We start from the raw sequence: 21,504 nt of genomic DNA, 5'->3' as shown, positions 1-21,504 counted from the left end.
GAAAGAGAGAGAGAGAGAGAGAGAGAAAGAAAGAGAGAGAGAGAGAAAGAAAGAGAGAGAGAGAAAGAAAGAAAGAAAAAGAAAGAAAGAAAGAAAGAAGAAAGAAAGAAGGAAGGAAAGAAAGAGAGAAAGAAAGAAAGAAAGAAGAGAGAAAGAGAGAGAGAGAGAAAGGAAGAAGGAAGGAAGGAAGGAAGAAGAAAGAAAGAAAGAAAGAAAAGAAAGAAAGAGAGAAAGAAGAGAGAAAGAGAGAAAGAGAGAGAGAGAAAGAGAGAAAGAGAGAGAGAGAAAGAGAGAGAGAGAAAGGAAGAAGGAAGGAAGGAAGGAAGAAGAAAGAAAGAAAGAGAGAGAGAAAGAGAGAAAGAAGAGAGAAAGAGAGAGAGAGAAAGAGAGAGAGAAAGGAAGAAGGAAGGAAGGAAGGAAGGAAAAAGAAAGAAAGAAAGAAAAGAAAAGAAAGAAGAAAGAAAGAAGGAAAGAAGAGAAAGAAAGAAGGAAGAAAGAAAGAAAGAAAGAAAAAGAAAGAAAGAAAGAAAGAAAGAAAGAAAGAAAGAAAGAAAGAAAGAAAGAAAGAAGCAATAAATATTAGCTAACATTTATTGAGTACTTTGCATGTGCGCCTTTTTCAGCACTTCACCCATAGTAGTACATTTAATCTTGATGACAACCCTAGGAGCTTATAACAACGTGTAATACCTAGGGTATGATTCTATTTATATCTTGCAGATGAGATAACTGAGGCCTAGGGGAAATGACATAATTTTCCCAAGATCACGTAGCTAATGATTGATTACCACTGAGTAGCTAATGATTACCACTGATCATCTGACACCTGGATCAAGGTCATCCTGACCTCAGAACCTATCAGAACCTATGCTCACAACCTCTTGCTTCTATTCACTCCTGTGATACCTGTCACCCAACAGTCTACAAATCCCGCAGTCTCTTGCTTTCATCTTTACTTCAATATTTAAATACAGTGGTTTGAGCCCCATCCTTTGTGATAAGAAGATCTAGCCCTCCCTATTCTCAGAGATCATCTTTCTGTAATTTACTGGGGGAGAAATGAGCACTTGTTTCAAGATCAACTCCTAAGTCCCTAGTTCCACCTCTACCCTCAGTTCACTCTGTGAAAGTTTCTTCCCTAGGACACCACCAGCTTTTTCCTGTGCTCTCCAAGAGAATATTAACCCCAGACTGTTTGACATATAGCAGCCTTGTTATAGAGCTTTGGAGATGACAAAGAGTGGATGCAACTTGAGTTTATTAAATGTCATTTAATTAGAGCTCTGAAGAGTTCAGATTTTCCAAATACATTGTGATGTCAGCACTCTTCATATGCCCTGGAACTTTTAATTTATAATATTGATGTCTGATTTTAAAAATTTTATTCAAAATTAGACTAAACCAAAAAAATATGGTGGAAGAATTTATCATGCTCAAAGGCCTATTCCAGGAGGTGCTGGAGATGGCTAAGTGAGGTGCATAGTTCAGTGGTCCTGCTTACAACAATATAATGACATTAGAATTTGAAACCTAGCCATAGCTTCCACATAAACTGTACTTTTCTTTGCACCAAATACTACCAGTATTTGTCTTCTTATGTTGCCTTTGATTTTCTTTTAAACACATTCCAAAATTTCTGACACTTTCTCTGAAATTTATACTATCTTTAATCACATGTTTTCTGCTTTAAGCAAAGCCTTGTTTATTCTTTGCAATTGTATTCATTGCCCAGGAAACACGCCAACTTGTTTTTGATGGACAGAGGGAAATATGCCAACTTAACCATGTTTACAATTGCCTTTGGCCATCCCGCCATCAATTCTTAGGAAATAAGAAAAATTTAATTTGTGTACTTTTTGCTTGTTGTCGCCTTTGCATTCCTCTTAATTTGTAGTTGTGTGTATTAATTGTCATCGTTTTACTCCTCTGTTAGCTGGTGGCTGTGATTAATCTGTTGTTCAGTGTTTTTCTCTGACCTTCAGCGTACTGTCAGGGTAGAGAACTCTGCTGGCAGACTGCACCATCGTCAGCCCTTTTCTCATGTTTTGCTTAGTTACAACAAATGCAGATTTACAACTTTAGATGAAATGCACGGTTTCATAAGAAGGAAAACAGATGATAATTTTAGTATTTAGATGAAGAAGCAAAACAACCTTGAATAAAAGAGGAATACTGATTTTTAAAAATTTGTTTACCAAGAATGACAGAATTGTGCCTAATTTGACTTCATTTCAGATTTGTTAATTATGTGTCTGATATAAATTAGCCACAAAGAGAACACACTTATTTTGGATTTTAAAATTTAAGGGAAATAAACTCATTCAATTTTGTGATTAAACGCTAGTTATACAACTCTCGTTTTGTTGATTTCCTAAAATTTTTATAAAACTTCAAATTTATGACAGTATGGCTGTTCATACCTGCATTGAGGTGGGTGGATTTTCTAAAGCCATCATGATTCCCCACTTTCTTTTGTAATTCTTTCTTTATAGACAGAGTATTTTGTAATAAATTTAGTTTATGCTTTCTTGGTCATGATCATACTCAGGTGTACATTGCTGATGTGCACCCACTCAATTCAACCAACATTTATTGAGTGCCTACTATATACCAGGCACCAGACTGGCATACAGAAATGGATACACAGTCCCTGACCTCAACTAGTTGGCAGTAGTCTAGCAGGGAGACAGACACATAAACAGATAACTGTGATATAGTGCAGTTAGACTGGGATTGGATTTGGGGTGTTTCAGAAATTCTTTAGTCACACATTTTCAAACAGTCTTTTGGGTCACTTCCACAGATGGCTCATTTCCTCCATTATGTTTTGATCCATCCTAATTTCATCCTAGATTTTCAGTTTATCTTATTTTGCTCCTGTTTCTTCTTTGACCAGAAAATCTCCTTAAATACATCACACCCATTACCAAAGTACTGGTCTATATGTGGTCTATATGGTCTATATGGAAAGTCTATATGTGCAGAAGTACAAATGATCCTATCTATACTGATAAATGGAAAATGTGATTTGCCAAATAGTAGGCTCAGGATGATTCTCATTTATATATTGGGATCATTTATATATATATAAAATCTCCAATATACTTGTATATGATTTGAACATATTTGGAAGAATATATGCCCATCTGTTAGCAATGGCTACTTTGGGGAAATGGGTGTTGGGGGGGGAGGCTTGAACGTTTTGTTTCATATAATTCTGTTCTATTTGATTTTTTTTAACTCAAAAAATTTCTTTAAATGTTTTGAAAAAATTAAAAATAGTAGTTAGTTCTTGGCTATGCAGACCAACAAACCCAAACTAAGTGGAACTAAATGTCCTCCTTTGACACTTCAATCTACTCTTCCCATGATAATCTCTCTCAACCTCTTGCCTAAACCTTCCCATGAAGCAGGCTTTCCTAACACAGTGGGCATATTCATTACTGTCTAAGTTAACATGTATATGTTGAGTGTTTACTATGTGCACTGGGAATCCACCAGAGAAGAGAATAGTTTCCCATTTCTATGGTGCTCCAGCCAAGTGGCATATCCCCTGGCCTTCCTCTGGTCTTGTTCTTGTCCTTCCCAATCCTCTCTATGGGCTCTTCAAGGCCCACCTCCTCAAGGAAACCTTCCTTTCCTTCTCCGTCCTCTGAATCTTATAATATTTAATCTGTGTCTTTGGAAGATTCATACTACCTGGACTAAAAGTTTCATGAGAATAGCAACAGATCATCTCCATCCCTCTACTTTCAGCCTTCATTATTAGTCATGTATTTATTGAGTACCCTGGGGACAGAGTGGGGAAGCTGGTACAGCCTGTACCCTCCTGAAGTAGAGAAAAGAGATATGGAACATGTAATGATGCATATAACCCATTCATGAGTAATGTGAATACTAAGAAAGAGAAGTAGACACTGCTATGAGGATATATGCTAAGGAGATGGATGCTGAGCTGAGGGTGGGGTTTAGAAAGTCTTCCTTGGGGAGATACAGTTTAGCTGGGGTTTGATGGATGAGATGAGGTTGTTCAGAGGCAGGCCCCAGGCGGGAAGAACTATAGTGCACAGCAGGAAGCTGAAGGTGGTGGGTGTGGATGAACCCTGGGAGTAAGAGGAATAGGGTTAACAGAAGAGGCTGGAGAAGTAGACAAGGGTTGGATTGTTCATGGCCTTGAATGCCACCTTAAGGAGTTTGGGTTCTAAGGGGTGGGGAACAATTGGAGGCATTTAATTAGAGGAGGAACGGGATCACACTTGCCTTTAGAAAGGTCTCTCTGGCTGATGAGGGGAAATGGATTAGACAAAGTCCTGGTGTTCCTAGCACAGTGCCTGCCTGACCAGTATGTACTCAAGTATTTGTGGACCAATTATTCATAAGGTGAATGCCTTTCTGTTTGGTTAACAATTCCCTTGATATTTCCTCCATCCAACTGGCACTTTTTCCTATGGTCTCTTCCTTATCAGCCTTCAAATAGTTCTAAAATTTTTCTTTAAAAAAAAAAGACTTAAATATGCCCTTCACAAAAGAGGTTATCTACATAAAAAATGTACTTAGCTCTCCTCCAGGTCTCCTGAACATTTTCCTACTTTTGCTAATTTTTATACAATGGACAGATGCTCCCTCTTACATTGCACATTTTAAAAAGACTTAAACAGGCACTTCACAAAAGAGGCTGTCTAAATTACCAATACACATGTTCAAAGGCAATCAATTTCATTTGATAATTAGTGAACTACAATTATAAACCACCATAGCACTTACCAGAATGGCAAAAATTAAAGAGTGGCAACACTTAATGTTGTCAAAAATGTGGAACAACGGGGACTTGGATTTGCTGCCGGTGAGAGCACAACTTTGTTCATCTTCTGGGGAAAACTGGCAACATCTTCTGAAAAGGAAAATACCTTTACTTCAGGACCCAGCAATTGCACCAAAACATATGTACAAGGAAATTCATGGCAGTATTATTCATAACAGCTTGAAATGCAAAACATTTTTACATGGATAAATCAGTTGTGGTCTATTTATACCTTGGACTACTATACAGCAATGAAAAGAAATGAACCACATCTACACCAAAAATGTAATGCAGAGCAGAAGAATCCAGACACAAAAGAATATGTGCTGTGATTGCAATGACAAAAAGGTTAAAATAGGCAAGTTGATCTGTTTTATGCCATTAGAAATCAGATAGGGGCCACCTTTGGCATGTAAGGAGTGGATAGAGTTTGGGAAAGGGCATGGACATGGGGTCCTCGGGGGCTTCGGTATGTTCTATTTCTCAGCTAGGTAGTTCTGCAAGTGTGTTCATTCTGTGATAAATCATTGAGCTGTAGGCTTAGAATTCATGCACTCTTCTGTATGTATAATAAAAAACTAAAAAAAATAAATAAGGAAGATGGCTCAATATGCCATCCCAAATAAATGAAAAGGAATATCAAAGCTGTCTTCTTGGCTTTGCATGTGTGGTCAGCATAAACTGAGGCCAGCAGTGGTCAAGGATAACTTGGTCAGTGCTTTCTGATGTGTTCTGCTGTCATTTCCTTACCCATACCCCCTTTTCCAGGGTTTCTGGGGTTGCTATTTAACAGGATCCTCAGTGCAAGGCAATGAAATCTCCTTTTGAAGGAATTTTTAAATTTAACCTTGGTTTTGGAGATAGTCTTTTCTGGCTTAGTTTTCCTTATGACTTTTACATTGTACCCTTTGGTTAGTTATCTAACTCATCTACTTAGCTCTTCTCCAAGGCTCCCGAAGAGTTTCCTCCTTCTGCTAACTTGTATACACTGGACAGACGTTCTCTCTTTACTTTGTATGTTTTAAAATTATAGGCTGGTTGCGGTGGCTCATACCTGTAATCCCAGTGCTTTCGGAGGCCAAGGTGGGCAGATCACAACATCAGGAGTTTGACACCAGTCTGGTTAATATAGCAAAACCCCATCTCTACTGAAAATACAAAAATTAGCTGGCATGGTGGCACATGCCTGTAGTACCAGCTCCTCGGGAGGCTGGGGCAGGAGAATCGTTTGAACCCAGGAGGCAGAGTTTGCAGAGCCAAGATCGCACCATTGCACTCTAGCCTGAGCGACGGAGAGAAACTCCATCTCAAAAAATAAAAATAAAAATTTAAAAAAATGTAATTGTTGCAAGATACATGATTTCATTTTGCAACTCAAAATGTAATAAAAAGTGTTTTAAAAAATCTTGGCTGTGTTATTCTGACTTAACTACGTGCCCCTGAGCAATCAAAGTTTTGTCATACCTGAAAGACATGTTCCCACCATTTCTATTGACAGTTTTATGCTCTTATCGCTGGATTAATGCTTCTGTGTGGAGTTGAGTAACTACTCGGCAAGTTAGTGTAACCCTTTTGAACTTAATTTCCTCATCTGTAATGAGGATAACAACAGTTCTCTCCTCTTATGGTTGTTGTGAGATTTAAATGAGGTAATACATGCAGAATGCATGACATAGCAGAGTTGCTCAATAAATGAGAATTCTTTTTGCAAGCCCACAAAAGGCAGGAAGTACTGATGCTTTGCACCTGCAGACCTCAAGTCAACAGAGCAAGACATGTTGTCTAAAGGGGTTGTTTTGTAGAGAACAACTGGCAACCTTTCTACCTGGTCCTATTGGAAAAGTAGCTGTTTTCCTAAAACCTCAGTCAGCTTCCAGGAAAGATCAGCCTGGTTTAGTGACAGATGCAAATAAAGCAAACAAGGCTACAAAGTGTTTAATTTCTTACAAACCTAGGTGATTATATTGCTGACAGGGCCTGAGGAGCGACTAGAGTACTCCATGTCTTGGAGAATCTTGTAAAATGCTTTAACAAATATATAAGAATCATATATAATTGGCACACACTTTGTTTGAATGCAAACACTGCTGTTAAAGTGGTGCTTAAAAACAGTTTGTTGGCCTTCTCTTCGTACAGGAGAAACATTTCTCTCGTTTACACTACTTACTTGCTTAGCAAACCCTTATTTATCCTATAATGCAAGCGTAATCTGTCCAACATGTCCAAATGCCCACGGATTCTGAATTAGTGGAGTCTGAATTAACGGAATTTTAGGCAGTCTCTCATGGAGAACTACGAGCATTTGAAAACGACCCACTCCAACAGCTTCAAGAACACTCTACAAAAATTACCTCTTCCCTCCCCTTTCCTATTTCTTCTTGTTGTGTTTCAGTTCTGGCATTCAAAGGAGACAGAGGAAGACAGACCCAAACGTATATTCTTAGGACATTTGAATATTTATTGAGAAGCCACAGTTTTCCACACTTCCATAACTGTAGGCTTTATATAAGGCAAAAGCAAGATGGATCCACTACTTTACATGGAAAGAAATAGCTCCGCAGCGAACCCCAGGGTTGTGCAGTTACAGATCAAAATGCAATGTACATGACAGATATAAAAACAGTGTGGAACAAAATAATTTAAATTATGGTTACAATCTACTGAAGGAAATATCCACATCTTATTATAAACACATTTTCAGTCTAGGATTGTAATTTAAATATTCATTTTTTTTTCATACACAGTTATTGAGACATAAAAGCAAAATAACAATTAAGAGGAGAAAACTTTGACAGAAGACAGTTGTTCTGAACCGTGTGCTTGATGTTAAGTCATGATAGGATTGCCCCCCTTGCCGTGGCAATTAAGAGAATCAATCCATTGGTATGTAGCCATCTTTTTTTTTTTTTTTTTTTTTTTTTTTTTGCTAATTGTATGAGTAAATGAAAAGATGGGTTAACAAAGACACAAGGGGTTCATTTTTTAGTTTTAGGGGAACAGAAAGAATCAAAAGTTGATTGTTGGAGACTTGCCTTTTGTTTAAAAAAAATAAAAACACAAAGCAGACCTATGTGTTTTATTTAATTTATTTATGTACTCATTTAATTAACTGGCGTCCACATATGTGAAACAAAGAAGTAAATGTACTTGATGTACTCACCCTCACATCCACTTACCATCAATGCACACACAGTACATGAATGAAGCATCATTGATCTTTGCTGATAACAGGGACACACCTAGTGGCTAGACTATGTATTTTCCATGAACAGTATTTAAAGAATGGTGCTTCATATTGCTTGTAAACATATAGACATGGAAATCAGGAAATCAGTGGATACGAAGGTCATTTGCTAATCTTGGTACCACATAGCTAAAATGGCAATTGTACTGATAAACATCTCATGGGCATGGTAGTTGACAGAAAATTCCCTAATGGGTTTCACTAACAGACTAAGGACATGCACTGATTACAGGACTCTGTCCCAGCGGACTCTAGGACCAAATGGTCTAATCGTCTTCTTCATCTTCCTCATCACTGTCCTTCATGCTGATCCCCTGCAGTCCCCCACCTTCGCTCACTGATGCTGTGGCTTCCTCCACAGTGAGACGGTTCCGGATTGTCTCATAGGTCTTGCTGTTTAAAGTGGAGTCCAGGACCCCTTGCAATCGGAAATCTCTGTATGTTTTCTAAGGAGAGAAAAGATAGAGTGATAAGAGAGATCTCATCTCCATGATGGGGAGGGAGAAGGTAAAAAGCAGGTATGGGTGTGAGAGCACTGACCTTCAGCTAAATATCACACTTTATGCATTGTCAAATAAAAAGCCACTGCACTTAGATTTCACTTGTATTGAAATTCACTTGTATTGAGATTCTTTGAATGATAGAAAATGAGAAATAGTGACAGGATAAACTATATTAGATGAGACAAAGCAAAGAACATAAGCTTGTGTTTATTCAGTTCCATAAAGGGAAATGTTCCATAATTGTGTTGGTTCATTTTTGTGGACTGGTTCTTTCTCTTAGGTTAGTGTAATGTAATATGATAGACAGTGGAAGGGACTGTAACATATAAATAATGGATTGAGTGATTATGGTATTTTGTGATTTCTGTTGCAGTCTGGTTTTAGTATTTTTGAGTCTTATAACTGCGTGAGCTGTACTGATATCCCTCTGTCTCATTCACAAGACAGACATATGCATGTTGGTATATGAAACCTATTACAGGCAGCAGCAATTATGAGAAAGATGGAGCACTAATGCCTCATCAATATGTTGCAGGCATGTGACTCATTTCTTATCTCCTTGGGAAAGAGCTGTATCTATTCTGTTCACAACTTTATGGTCCAGGGAAGAAATGTGGCTCTTTTTCAAGAACAATGGCTTGGTATTACCACACCACAAGTTCTTTCTTTGTTCCTTCAGGCGGTTTCTCTCAGATTTTCTTAGGTATCTCAAGGACTGTTTTTCTAGAAATCCTTCAGTGTTAATTGAATATGACCAGAAGCATCTGGCTGTTGTCTACTTCATAATTTTTTTTAAAAGGTCTCTCTCTAACTACTCTCCCCATCGTACTGCATATCATTTTAGCTACTGTTTGTTTCTCCTATTGATATAGGCAACTTGCTAGAGGGGCAAGACAAGGAAGGCTAACATACATCAATACCACTCCCATCACTATTTCTATTTTTAATAGTCCATCTAATGCAGTCATAGTAGCAAGAATCACAATGTCAACCCCTCTTGAAGGTCACGGGTTGTAATCACTGTAGAGTTAATGAGTGAACCCAGTTCGGCTTAGTGAAGTCCAATAACATAAAAGTAATCTGGTTTAGACATTAAATTAGGTTATTCTCAATCATGCATCAACATGCAAGGCTCGCTGAGAATAGGAAGCTAGACAGCTACTTGTTTTCACTTTGATGGGGAAGAGTAAGAGACTGAGTAAATGTTAGGCATGCTGTGGACCAGATTTCCAGACAATTAACTTAAATTTTTGTACTTTTCAATCATTTGTTCTGTTGCCACTTAGAATAACATAATTGTTGCCAGAACGTGATGGGGAAAATAAAGGTAAAAAGCACTTGAGTATTGTTTCTTTTATTCAAATTTGAGAGCGGTGTGTTTGCCAACTAGACTCTCAATGCCTAAGTGCAGAGACCACATCTAGTCGTTTTTGAATCCTCCATTTGGTAATATACAAGTAGGGGCTCACCTAATATTTATCCAATGTTGGATGAATGAATAAATGCTTGTTGAATAATGAATGAATGGATGAATAAAAGAAGTGGCTGTTGATGCAAGAAAGAAAGCCAATTATCCTTGGAAATTTGCCCTGGAGGAAGAGGCCTCTGGGTGATGTTTTTGGTTAAAAGGTTGTGAATTTGGCTTCATAGTTCAGAGTTGTGGCATTAGTTAAGCGGAACCCACTTTTTGCTAAAGTGAAGGGGTTCCTTTGGCAGTGACATTTCTGTATCCCTTCTCTGTGGTTCATATCATATATATATATGTATATATTTGGCAAAAGGGTAAGATTAAACCTCTCCTCTGACTTATATTTTTCTTTCATAAGATATTGCTAATTTCCAACATCAGTCTGGGAATAACAGTAATGGAAAGATAATTTTTAATTATTAAAATTACACCTTCTTTTGATGTCTACCCATTAAGGGTCAAACAGAAAATTTCCCCAAAGCATATTTATGCACAGAAAATGGAATTCAAGTGGTCAGGCGACCACTTGACTATTAAGCTGGTCCTAAGAAACTGAAGTAAAAAAATGCGAAAATGAGGCTGGGTCCCTAGTCTGAGTGTACACATTCCTTTTTTAAGAGCTGTAAAACACTGCTGTCTATAACCTTTCCTGAGCAGATGCTTTGTGAGATCAAATGCAGATAATAATAATTCTCCTTAATTACACACAACGGAACAGCAATTGGTTGTAAGTCAGCACTGGGGTAAAGTTCGGATCCAAAAGAGACTAAGAAATGGGGTAGGGGTGGGGTGCCCAGGAGTGGGTATTGCAGGGACTTTTGGAAAACTGTTAAGAAATAGATATTCAGCTATGTTTATCGTTAAAATATTTTAAAGGACTCTGTGCTTTGAATAAGATTTTTGCATATGAATGTTTTAAAACCCTCTATGGTGAAGCATCAAATGGAAACTGAAATGATCAAAAACGTATTTACCCCTTCTGTGATCTTATTATTTCATGTAAACCACTCAGATTTCACACTGAAATAATTATCATTAGTCCAAGGCGCACACACATGAACAAGGAAAAAAGCTACTTTCAGGGTATGTTATCTCACCTTTGTGATCCTTTACATTTGATTGTATACACACACTGTAAGAGGAACTACTTCAATTAACTGTGAGAACAATATTAATTTGCATTCTGATAATAGTCACAGGACATATTTAGAAATAGCTGGGGGTAAATATTTCTATTAAACTAATAGTGGCAAAATTTTATTTAATTAAACCATAAATGAAATTGGCAATTGATGTGATTAACATAATGGCACCAAAAGCCAGTTTTTGAAAATTTAATGCAAAGGACACGGTGACCTCTGCAGTATTTTTGCACGGTAAAAGCATAAAGTATTTTTCCTCTCTGGAAAAAGATATCAAATTCATTTGTATTAAATTCCTTTTGCTGTCTGAGCAACACATTTATCAGGCATCACAAAACAATTGCATGGGTTTTTCTTGTATGAGATGCTATTTTATATGTAAACTAATATTTGTGGTAAGCAAGCTCTGCAGCTTGCCAATAAAAAGTATTTCAGTAAGCTATTTGTAAAGAAGAGTCATTATTTTTTTTCTTTTACCTTTACCATCCTAATTAGTGTTTTCAACTGATAAATGTGAAGCTGTAAGTCCATCCGGTCCGTCAACCAGGTGCAGATCACGTTCATGGAACTGTTGTACCATTGCTGAAAAAAGAGACAAAAGTTCTCCAGCCAACACATCACGGAGCATTTATAGGGCAGAGAGGAAGCAGGCAATGTTTGAGTACCCCACTCTGTTCCAGGAGGAAACAAAACGGTTAATAGAGATTAATGAACATTAATTTATACGAAATTACAAGGTACTTCAAAGTCCAGTTTGGACTTTGAATCTAATAGAAGTCTTTCATGATAGTCATTTCCTGTGTTTCAATTCATAGAGACCATCTTTCGCTCTTCTGATGATCTTTTTTATTGGTTAATTTTATACCAGTTAGATTCAAGATACAGATTATTTTCTAATGTCATCATCTCTGGTGCCCAGAGAGATGAGGGCTTCTCCACTGGAACAATTGATGTTCTTTGCCACTTACCGTTTGAAAATTCCATACCCTGTCTGCTAGAGTACAATTCTGGGAATTGTGCTGAGCGCTTTAGGAATTTAGGGGCAAGTTTATCTTCATTTACCTGATTGAGGAGTGCTGATCAAGACAATGAATGAGGATTTTTCTTTAAGGGCCAAACTGTACTCTGGGCAGCTTATGTGCCCTTACATTGGCTGTGCAATCTGTTTTAATCTTAACACCAAAAAATTATGGAAGATGAGAAAAAAAAAAACCATCTACAAATGAGCTCATTTCAAGCTGTTGAAATCATACTTCCCCTTAAGGGGGTTAAATTTTGCTTCTTGTCTGTGAAAAATGCTTGAAGCTGTGTCACTTTAGACTGCCACCCCTGTGGTGCAGGAAGTCTCTGGTGCAGTATAATTTTGCAGTACTGCTCATATATTCATAAATCTCACTCGGAGACATATGAACAGTGTTATGAAGTGTCAGTATGAAAAAAAAATCTAATCTTTTAAACTTCACCAGGTTTCATTACGCTCTGGCACTTATACCAAACAATTTACAAATAAAATGAAAAGGTGTGGATGGACCTATATATTCATTTATAGGGCATCTATATAAACTGTGCACAGAAAAGATGCAAAAAGGAAAGACTGGTTAGAGAATTGAGATGATGCATACTCTCATGCTAACCAATACACGCGCACATGCACACGCGCGCGCACACACACACACATCGCACACCAGTGGGGATTCGAAAAGCATAAATAAAAACATGTTTCTGATGGTAACTCCACCCTTTCTCACCTAAAGATCATCCAAAATCAGTTTATGCCTAACACTCACAGTTTTTCCGAAGCCTTGTTTCTGACTTAATTTCTTTTAAAAAAAAATTAATTTAGGTTTTTACTTGCAAGGTAGAACTGCCAAGTTTCACCTTGCAAGAAACGACACAGTCTCAGCCATGGCGTACAGAAGCCCTCTTTGCAATCTTTCATTTCGAGGCTCCTTCCTCATCAGAGCCAATTGTGGCTCTCCTTGGAGCCCAGCCGCAACAGAGACCACACTACCCCAATCGAGGCAGCACTGCAGCCTCACAGCCAACTTCTGCTCTTTTAAAGATCATGGAGGCGAAACTGTCAGTTTTAGGAACCTTCTGTCCCTCCCCAGGGAGCAGGAGGGGTAGGAAGTAAGAAAATTTTTTTTTTTTTTTTTTTTTTTTTGAGATTTACAGTTCACTCCACGGAGGGAGGGTGTTGGCTGGGGTCAAGCTGCTTCAGGCATGGACAGGTTTTCCCCTCTAGGGGTGAGAACATTTTACTGAAAAATTTTTTTTGGTAGTGGTTGTTGGGGGGTGTTTTTGGCACCTCCTGCCTTGGGATTCTGGAGCTTTTGCTGTCACTGCATCTGGGTTTGTTAAGAAGGGGTGCCGGGACAGGGTAATCACTGGGTCACTGGTATTCCTGCAGCCCTCCCTTACTCCTGGCAATTGGGGGCTCTCTTGTGGTAACCTCAGGCCTCAAATTCCACATTTACTGTCTGTAGCTGACATGTAATTGGGGGTGGGGGGCTCAAAAGATCTATTTTGAGAGCTACAATCAACCTCCCCTTACATCCAGCCTCCTGGGATTAGAAGATGACCTTCAAGCAATCCTGTCAACCTCCTGGCCAAACCTACCATTCTAGGGTCTCATGATGGGTACATCTCAGGGACACAAAAGAGGAGTGTGGCACTCTGGCTTCTAGGCAGAGGTGGCATTTTGCTTTGGCTGTGACAACAGGCAAACCGGCGCTGGCTTATATCACTGCCAGCAAGCCTTGTGCAACATGCCTTTTTCTCTTTGCTGAGAGACGTGCCACCTTTCGGGAAAAAAAAATAACGCAACCCCCTGCCACCCCTCCATTTTATGTAAGCAGTTCCCACTCTTGTAAATGGCTTTTGGATAGTAAAAAAATAAAAATAAAAATAAAAAGGTAGGAGACTATCAACAATCTTGCTCGGCTGCTGAAAGTGTAGGGAGGTAGAAATTGCATACAGCAATGGATCAGTGCATCACACGCAGCCTCCCACCCCAGGAGAACAAGAAAGCCCTGGAACATCCATGCTTTCCTTCCTGGATCTCACATCTAGCAAAAGAAGTGTAAAAAATGTATGATGCCCCATTGGCTACACATTTAAAGAGGCAAAAGGGAGTAAGTCACTCCTTTCCAAACCTTATGCTCAGGAGATGAAATTGGAGGCACTTTTGGATGCAGCACAGTGCTAACTTGGTTTTTCCAGAAAGGCGCTTCAAGGCATTTGGATGTCGGAAAAAGCAGGAGGCACTGCCTTCTAGAACTTTAAAATGTTAGAGGTACAGGGATCTTCCACATTATCTGTTGTAGAGGAGGAAACAATGGCCCAGAGAGGTGAAGTGACTTGCCCAAGGTCACACAGTGAGTGCCTCCAGAAGCAGCAGCTCTCCAGGGCAGCCACTGTGTTGAAAGAGCGGACTGCCTTCTGTTCCTCCTCCCTAAGGGATGGAGTAGTGTGTTTGCTGGTCATGACAGCCGATCTTGCACACATCTTCCCAACTTCGCATTTAGGGATATCACATTGATAGCTAGAAATAGGCCTTCGTGGGGGTTTTTCATCATGGAAATTGGCAAATGCCACAACCAGGGCTTTCTCCCTCCCAGGAAGCCAGTCATTAAACATTTATCAGCACAATCCTCAGTGCCTGGGTTGTTCTGCTCTTCCTCACAGGGGCTCACAGTGCGTATTAATCGTGTTTGCTTTATTTGAGATGGATGGGAATACAGCAGATTTGTTTTGATTCTTCGAAAGAGGAAATAAATAAAATATTTTAAGTTCTCCCCATTTTGTTTAGTTCTTGGTTCAGATATACCTTTTCCAGAGCTACCCTAATACCTGGGCACTAACTTGTTGGTAAAATAGACTCTATGTCTGTAGAAAAAAGAATTGTGGGCTGACAACAGGTACTAAGTATTCAAGTGCAATTTCGATTTCTTTACTGCCTCATGCTAGTTCAAGTATATTAATTTGAAGCTTGCTAAATAAAACTACTTTAATCCTAAAAAAGCACTAAAGACAGAAAACCCCCAACAGCCTGGGCAACTTTAAAATATGGCCTCTGGTGATAATTCTGTGACGGTTTTGAACTTGTCACCCAAAAGGATGCCTCTTATAGGTGACAACAGGGCCCTTGGAAAGGTGGGGACTTCTTCAGTGGCTGAACTGGATCTGAAGACTCTATTTAAAAGGAGCTGGCAGGCTGATCTAAAAATTTGCCATTTAACTCTTCCTTCTTTCCACAGTGTAGTGGTTAAGAGCACAGGCCCTAACACCCACCTGGGTTTGTGATCTTGGGCAAGTTACTTATGTTCTCAGAGACTCAGATTCCTGATGAAATTGGGGACTAACTAGGTTTTTCTGATGAGTGAATGAAATCATGCTCATAAAGCACTCACGACAGCATTTGGCACATGATAAAGCCTCAATCAATGTTAGCTACCACCACCTTCATCACCTCTGCCACCACCTCCACCACTGCGATAATCATTGTCGTCATCATCATCTTTCTCCTCTCCCTCTCTCAACCTAAAATATTCCAAAAAACAAGGGAGAAAGCAGAACACATTACCAGGGAAAGCCATGTGGCGGTGAAGAAAACTATTCCCACTGGAATATTTCTGGAATTGTATGCATGCCTTATAGGACACACAAGTAGCTCCTTAACCATGCAATTGTGTTGTAAAGTTTTCTGGTAGATCATTACCCAAACTTTGGGTTCATAAAGCACATTTTAAACTATATTGACCCAGATTTAAGTCTTGAATTAAAAAGATTCAGACACAGAGTGAGTGATTTCTCAAACCCTGTGGGGTGAATTGTAGCTTCAGCCTATGTCTGCTACTTATTAGCTGGGTAACCTCAAGGGAATTACTTAACACTCTGACCCTCAGTCTCCGCTTGGGGTTAATACGAGTACTCACTTCACGGGATTACTGTGAGCATTAAAAGAAATCATTTATGTGGAGTGCCTAGCAGAGTGAGGGTCACATAGCAAGGACTCCATAAAATGTACCCTCTGTTGTTATTCCTCTCAGAAACATCATGGATATACTTTCTTTTTGTTTTTCTTTTTTTGTGACAGAGTCTTGCTCTGTGTTCAAGCCGGAGTACAGTGGCATGATCTTGGCTAACTGCAACCTCCATCTCCCAGGTTCAAGTGATTCTCTTGCCCTAGGCTGCTGAGTAGTTAGGACTACAGACACGAACCACCAGGTCCAGCTAATTTTTTCTATTTGTAGTGGAGATGAGGTTTTGCCATGTTGGCCAGGCTGCTCTCGAACTCCTGACTTTAGGTGATCTGCCCATTTCGGTGGCCTCCCAAAGTTCTGGGATTACAGGCATGAGCCACCACACCCGACCCATGGACGTACTTTTAATATGTAACAGAAGGACATTGTTTTGATCTTCCCTTTCTAGTAGAAGCTTAGATCATTAATGTCCTGACGCACTTGGGTCACCCATTCTGCCCTACAAACATAGTGACTTCATGTAGAGAAATCCTTCAACGTGAAATGTTTCTTCTCTAACATTTGGGTTCACTAACGCCAGGATTAGGGTGAGGCAGTGAGGCAGGGTTGTACAAGTGCAGGATCAGATCCTGTCTTTAATTAAAATTTTGATATTTCAGTCATCATGGAGTTTTGATTTTTGCAATAATTTTGATTTTTTTAAACTGTTGTATTAAATGTTATCTTGATTACTATATTTTTTGACTCTCCCTTAAATTTTGCGATCGAAAAGTGGCTCATTTTCCTCTCCCTAGTCCCACTCTTGGGATCACTGTTCCCCTGGAAAGTTTATCCCCTGGAAAGGATGTAGGTTTTGAGAGACAAGATGAGTAATTAACACCTTGTTGGACAGTGTAGCTGTCTGGATATTTAGCTCTGGATAATATCTAATCAGCTATATAGAGTATTGCTACAATGATTGCTACTGCAGTTATGTCTTCTGTCATCATAGTCACCTCCATTTACATGAGTCTTAAATCCTGACCCCCAACAGCTTGATGTTAATTTGATATCCTAAAAAGTCATTACTGTTAATGGGACATTCGTTTTCAGAACTAGCCATATATCACAGATGAGCGGCGGTGGAAACAAGGAACAGTGGCTGAGAGGGGATAGAACCACTCACTGTATTTTCATACTGACTTGTCACAAGGGTAATTTGTCCCTTTAACTTAAACAAACCCCTGTCAGACCAGACTATTCCATAGGACTTTAGAGTCTACTGTTTTCAGCAAAGTACTACTTTGTACAGGATTCTTAATACACACCCATATGTACTCACGTTCATGTACAATTCATAAAAATAATTGCCTACTCATTGAACATGGAGCCTTTTTAATGTGCAGGGAATGCACAAAATATCTTACAAGCACTATATAGTTTAATCATTGAATTGAACTCAAGATGTTGACACTATTAACAGCCTCGCTTTGTAGATGAGAGGCAAGAAAGCGAGTCAAGGGCATTGATAGGTTACATAAGCAGCCTATGGTCACAGAACTATTAAGTGGTGGGACAAGTTTCAAGCTGGTTATTTACCACTAAATCTGTATAAGTTGTTTGCATTCAGTTGGTACTTTATAAAAGTAATGGGTTGGTTAAACAGAAACAGCTCTAGACCTAGGTGTCCCTAGAGCAAATTCATTGAGCTCTGAAGTTCTCAAAGAAGTGTGTGGGGAGGACAATGCTGTCGAACCTGTTTTTCTCAGAGTCTGAACTTGGCTTGGTGTTGAAAAGATTCTACATTTTATGAGCATCGAAAGTTGCTAAGGAGAGTGTGGGGACTCAGGGGCATCCCCATGGAAAACCACTCAACAGCCTTAAGAATTGATAGATGAGAGACAACCATTGCTGACTCTTAAATGATTAGAAAAAGATGAATAAGGCTGAAGGCTACCACTTCTTAACTAGCATTAACATATTTTTTTCTTCTCTCTATCATCCTACCTCCAATTCTTATTTTATTTTAGGTTGGTAACTCATCAGTTGCTAGTGGGAGAAACTAGAAAAGTGGCCTTCATCACAATGATTGAATATTCCTAACAGTTTCAGAGATAGAAAAGATATATAACATGGATCAAAATATCTGAAAAAATTACATATCACACGCTTTAAAATTTTTAGTGAAGATGGAGAGCAAAATGGTAGAGACTTTTCATGTCAAGGGAAAAAACAGTGTCATGTGAAATTAAAGATGTCATCAGGAAGCACTAGGAGAGAAGAATTTTAGGCAAAGTCACAAAATCAGTGAAAATAGTCTAGTCCAAACTCAGTTCTTTCTGTGTTGCTTTTTTCTTCACAGGAAAATTTTATTGACGTATAACACACATACTGTAGTAAGTACTTTTAGCAACACACACACACACACACACACACACACACAAACATACATGCACACACACACTCCCAGCAAGGCATGTTGCCCCATGCCTATAAGTGAGGGAAATAACCCAATATCATAAAAATGTGCTCTTTAAAAAATAATGGTGTTTGGCCTAAGAACCAATAACCATACTATGCACAAACACACATCTTCACACACCTTTTGTGATTGAAAACTTGTAACTCAGTCCAATATATCTCCATCCTGAGTGATAGCTGAAATTCACTAGGAACTGAGTTCTGTTAGTTCATTTCTGAACATGTATTTCCTTTGAAACTGGCATGTTCAAGCCATCTATATATTAGGAAGGCAAAGCATTAAATGCCTGGGCAGTTCATGTCTAAATTCTCAATGGTGCTGTAGTTAAATCTTTATCATTATCCATAGTTTCACTTTACAGATGAGGAAACTGAGACTCAGAAGCAAAGTGGTCTAGCAGCCAGCAAGAGATGGAGCATCAACTTAAAATTCTGAGGGTCCTGTGGCTAAAAAAAAGACCCAGACCACTTGTGTTTGGATCCTGACAAATGCCTAACCCCCCTATGCCTCAGTTTTCTCATCTGGTACGTGGAGATAATAATAAAACCTACTTAGGATTAAATGACTTATTTATGTGCTGAGTGCTTATAACAGTGCCAGGCACATACTAAACATTGGGCATTACTATCTGAGCCATGCTATCCTACTCCACTTCACAAATAAGAAATCATATCTCCTTGAGTATGAGCTACTCAGGGTTGTACAAAACTTTCTGAGCAGCAGGCCAGGCACAGTGGCTCATGCCTGTGATCCCAGCACTTTGGGAGGCTCAAACGGGAGGATCACTTGAGACCAAGAATTTGAGACCAGCCTGAGCAACACAGTGAGACCCCGTCTCTACAAAAAATTTAAAAATTAGCCAAGTATGGTGGTATGTGCCTGTAGTCCTAGCTACTCAGGAGGTTGAGGTGGGAGGATTGCTTGAGCCCAGGGATTTGAGGTTACATTGCTATGATTGTGCCACTGCACTCCAACCTGGGCAACAGAGTGAAGTCCTGTCTCTGGAAAACAAAAAACAAAACAAAACAAAAAAACCACCCTTTTTGAGCAGCTTCTGTTTTTCTAAAAATATCTGAGCAAGCAGGTAATTTGGTAACTGCTTGGTAACCAATGGGTGTTTTTGAACTGAATGCTGGAGGATTTTTATCTTTTCTCGGGAAAGTTCTCTTTCTCTAACCCAACACAGCCACACCTCAGAGAAACTGGCACAGCGTCTTGCCTAGAGGGGCTAATGAAATAACATTTTGTTTGTTGGCAAAGAGTCTAAGAGGAAGGTAATACTTTGACCACGCACATGTGACTAAGTTCTTAATTTTGTTTTGGTGACAAAAGGGAACTATTATATGTTAAAGGAAAAAAAAAAAAACCCTACAACCTATTTAAATTGCTGTATTGAAATACTGTAATGAAATATTTTATGTTTGAAGTTTTTAATGCGTATTTCTTCCTTACAAGTTGGGTAATTTAAGAACACGTGAAAAGCATCATTCAGGGTTTCTTTACACTTCCACCAAAGTCCCCATAACTTCATTAACCTAAGCCAAAATTCCACAGCCCCTGGGTCTCTCAGGTCTAAGGATCACCGGGGATCTGGTTGTATTTGCTGTTCTAATCAAAGATTCACAGGGGGTCTGACAAAACAACCCTGGCACGTTCGAGCCATCTATGCCAAGTGGGCAAAGCACTAAAGGACCGCACATAGTTCATAGCAAGTTTTCAGATTTCTCAAAGCTCCCCAAGGGCTGAACAAATACTTTCTAAAAGGGCATATCATCCCAAATGCATTCAAAAACCAGCACACCATTGAAAGATACAATCTTCTGCCTTGAGTGTTGCTATAATTCAGGATTTCATCCTTCAAAAGCAACTGCTCTTAAAAATGGGTATTTCCCAGTCACAGCTTTAGGACGCGCAGCTAACAGCATAAGGCTATAACTAGACACCGAAGCCCTAATCAGACACCAAAATCAGAGGATACAGATAATCAGAATGACCTTCCCAGGTGCCCTAAGAGTCATTTTAAGTTGAGGGTAGAATTTTTTTTTTTTTACATCCATATTTCTTTGGATACCTAAAAAGCCATCCCACTGAAGTTTTTACAAAGCTATCAGTGCTGTGGCTCTTCAGGATAGCTGGGTCCTAAAGTTTGGATGGCATCTGCCTGAGGACTCCCTGTTGGAGGGGTCTGAGACAACAAGGTACCACCATAGTTTCAGAGACTATGGCTTTCTATAACTTGCTGCTGAGAGAATTCAGCTTTGCCTTTAGCCTTTCTCATAAGGAAGAGATAATGCAAAAGACAAAATAATTTAAAGATACATTTAAGTTGTTACTGCTTAAAATGTTTGCTGCTTTTATAAGAAGGTATAAGGAATTTAGCATTTGGGAACATTATTTTAACCCCTTTAGGAAGGTCCTAAATATCCTGATTTTTCATTAAAATAAGCAGTTATCTATTCAATGACCAAATTTCAACTCTCTAAAATGTGGAAAAATGTTCAACAATAAGTAATTTTTTAGCATCAAAATTTCAAATGAATGATTAAAGGTATAAATCCATATGTGGACTCCTGACTCAATGGATTGCAGCCCTCTAACCCAAGTCAGTCTTGTTGCATGGGGGAAATTTCAAGGGAAGGTAAGAGTCCAGAAGGATCCTTTCTAAAAGCAAATCAAGCAGCAGAGTTTAATCCAAAGCTTAGCTTACATTAAAAATCTAGAGGTCTCTCTCTGGAAGTTACATCTTGTGGGGATTTTTTTTAGCTAGCCAAAGCCTGAATGCAAATAAGCATATTGCTTCTGAATCAATCTGATTGTCTGAAACCCAACAAGTCACAAAATCCCCCTTTATCCTACCCAATCCCATGTTTCAATATGGTGGGTGGTCATTAGTGAGGAGG

At 39.0% G+C, this 21,504-nt stretch overlaps 1 protein-coding gene across 39 annotated transcripts in view; it reads right to left on the bottom strand.

The window, feature by feature from the left end:
* Positions 1 to 7,236: 7,236 nt before the first annotated feature.
* The window catches only part of CADPS (calcium dependent secretion activator), a 471,006-nt gene continuing 456,738 nt past the window's right edge, over positions 7,237 to 21,504 (bottom strand). For 38 of the 39 annotated variants that reach the window (XM_017527388.2, XM_037738038.1, XM_037738041.1 and 35 more), the window contains 2 exons: positions 11,636 to 11,740; positions 7,237 to 8,491 (listed from right to left, as the gene is read on the bottom strand). In XM_017527388.2, the coding sequence (XP_017382877.1) occupies positions 8,312 to 8,491; positions 11,636 to 11,740 (285 nt within the window). In that variant the 3' untranslated portion in view covers positions 7,237 to 8,311. The remainder of the gene's footprint in view (positions 8,492 to 11,635; positions 11,741 to 21,504) is intronic. The other variant, XM_017527379.2, reaches the window with a different exon arrangement.

The sequence above is a fragment of the Cebus imitator genome, unplaced genomic scaffold (assembly GCF_001604975.1).
Source record: "Cebus imitator isolate Cc_AM_T3 unplaced genomic scaffold, Cebus_imitator-1.0 Scaffold48, whole genome shotgun sequence".
NCBI classification, from domain to species: Eukaryota; Metazoa; Chordata; class Mammalia; order Primates; family Cebidae; genus Cebus; species Cebus imitator.
Note: the sequence above shows the minus strand (reverse complement) of the source record. Positions and strands in the feature narration are given on the sequence as shown.